At 54.8% G+C, this 2,439-nt stretch overlaps 1 protein-coding gene across 1 annotated transcript; it reads right to left on the reverse strand.

Moving 5' to 3' along the window:
- Window positions 1–877: 877 nt before the first annotated feature.
- Window positions 878–2,319, reverse strand: SPRG_21303 (hypothetical protein; the record flags this gene model as incomplete). The annotated part of the gene is made up of 9 exons (XM_012353318.1): window positions 878–1,156; window positions 1,214–1,279; window positions 1,329–1,424; window positions 1,473–1,646; window positions 1,704–1,766; window positions 1,810–1,885; window positions 1,939–2,075; window positions 2,134–2,214; window positions 2,269–2,319. The coding sequence occupies 9 exons, from the start codon at window positions 2,317–2,319 to the stop codon at window positions 878–880; spliced, it is 1,023 nt and encodes a 340-aa protein (XP_012208708.1).
- Window positions 2,320–2,439: the final 120 nt, after the last annotated feature.

Raw genomic sequence — 2,439 nt, forward strand, 5'->3', positions numbered from 1 at the left:
CCACGCAAGATATCGTGCGAGCTTCACCTCGTCGTCGTCGACCAGATGAGCTGGTTGCACCGAGCACGATCGCAAAGCACTAAAAGACTTTAGAACTAAAGACCAACCGGTGGCGGGAAAAAGACTTCATTTTTATGCTTTCCCAAGATTTTCGATTAAAATACAGTTCTTTGACGTTCTTTACGCTAATTATCCGGAAAAGACTTAGGACTAAAGACCAACCGGTGTGGATGCCCTAAGCGCTTCCCATTTGGTTTGTTGACAGATTCTGTCCACTAACAGTACATGCCATTGAAAGTCGTCACCGCGTCCCGCGGATCGCACTCCTGCCCCCGCCTGCCTAAATCAAGTTCCTCAACCGAGTACACACAACGAAAAAAGTCCGACAATTTTATTTAGCATAGTTTTATCTATTGTAATAGAAGACCCACTTCAACAACAACATTCCATTGAAAAGTGGGGCTCTACATGTTATACTGCACATGGATATAGATAGATAGATAGATAGATAGATAGATAGATAGATAGATAGATAGATAGATAGATAGATAGATAGATAGATAGTAAACTCGCATTGCTCAGCACGGCAGTTCTGGCATCCTCCATGCAGGAGCCCTTGGGCAATCAACTGTGCACTAAGATGCACTTGAAGAATTCGATAGAGTCGCGTGGGCAACCGGGAGCAACCGCTTCTGTCGGCTCCGTCCGCACTGCGGCCATCAATCGACTAACGTCCTCACCGACTGAATTTTCTCGTTGTTGCGTTTTCTCAGTCCACGAGAGCGGTTTCCATGCCAAAGAGCGCGTCAAGCACGCGTCGAAAGAGTAGATGGCTGTCAACACACGGGACAAGTGTAGTACGTCGCATTAAACGCGTCTAGGACGCCAGATCCAAGATGGTTTCAATCTCCTTGGGCGAGTGCACGGCAATCGTCGACGGCTGGGCGTAGCCCATGACGGGATCAAACACAAACGCGTGGATCGCTTTGTACGCCTCGCAGAGGCGGCGAGCGGCTCGTGCATACGCTTCGTCGCGGACGTCTGGTTGCGAGATGCGCTCAATGGCAGGGAATTCGAGCGCCATGAGCAGCGAGCAAAAGTTGTGCACGGTGATGCGGACGCTGTCGACGTCGAGGCCGGGCATCGTGCTGCCCGCCTACAAACGAGCACATATATGACAACTTGTCCATCGTCTTTGTCAAAGGTACTGTACCTCGCGCACCGCGGCCATGTGTTCGAGGAGCGTCGAGACAGCGCACCGCTGCAGCACCACCGAGGCCTAGAGACGACCTGAACAGTGAAACCCTAGCCCTACCCACATGTCGCACCTGCGCGAGGGCCAGAGCATCGATACTGGCGTCAATGTCGCGCGAAAGCTCGGCGCACCACTCGCTTGCAAGCGCCTCGTAGCGCGACAAGGTTGCCTAGAGCACGTGGTATACCATAGATGGACGATATCGCGGTTGCCATACGTGCACGCAGCCGAGCTGGTTGAGCTGGAACACGAGTGCGTCGCTACGGTCGGCATGGCGTTGCTTGGAGGATGCAGAGAGCGCGACAAGGAAGCATTCGATGACGGGTGCTACATCGGCGGCTTGGGCCCCAAACGGGAGCAGCGCGCTTTGGTAAATGTCGAGCAAATTCGCCTAGCACCCGTTTAAAATCCAATAAAAATCAAACGATCCTCGACGAATGAAGCCTACGAGTTTGTGCGTCGTATCAAGTGTTGCGTGCGCAGCGACGAGGGTAAAGTCCGCGCGGTCTTCCTATTCCAGGTGCATTTCCTGCCGTTGGCTCAAGCGTTTTTACCTCCATGGCCGCTTGAAAGAGGTCGACTTGGTGCTGCCACTGCTTCTCAAAGCTCGTGCGGGCACGGGCGAGTGACCTACGATGCCGTATTCATGTATTGCTTCGCACGACGTCGTCGCCGCATCCTACTCGACCAGCACGGTGCTCAGCTCGGCGTCTTGGGGCACGAGCTTGGCCATGGTGACGCAGTAAAACCCGAGCAAGTGCACCACTTGGTACACCACAGGGCACGCGGTCTGGCCCGTGAGCGTCTGCTGCAGTCGCACCTGTACGTACGTGGTGTCGTTGGGACTGACATGCATGGTGGATCGTGGCGTAGGGTACCTCGAGCGGTCGCGCGATGCCTGCAAAGGCGTGGCCCACGAGCCGCTGCGTCTCGCCGGCATCGGCTCCGTCCAGCAAGACCTAATGCTGCACGTCAGCGTACATCCGACATATATGTGCTTTGATGGCGCGTACTTTAAAGTACTCATGCTCGGATGCGATCGCTGCGTGCACCCAGGCGAGCATGTCACCTGCGTACCGGACCGGGTCGTGCGAATGGATCTCAATCGGGCGAGGAATGCCATTGGGACCACCCCGTGTCAGCGCAAGGACAAAGCGGCGCAAAATCGCACCGCGCCGAGCACG

Source organism: Saprolegnia parasitica (genome assembly GCF_000151545.1).
Source record: "Saprolegnia parasitica CBS 223.65 unplaced genomic scaffold supercont2.120, whole genome shotgun sequence".
NCBI lineage: Eukaryota > Oomycota > Saprolegniomycetes > Saprolegniales > Saprolegniaceae > Saprolegnia > Saprolegnia parasitica.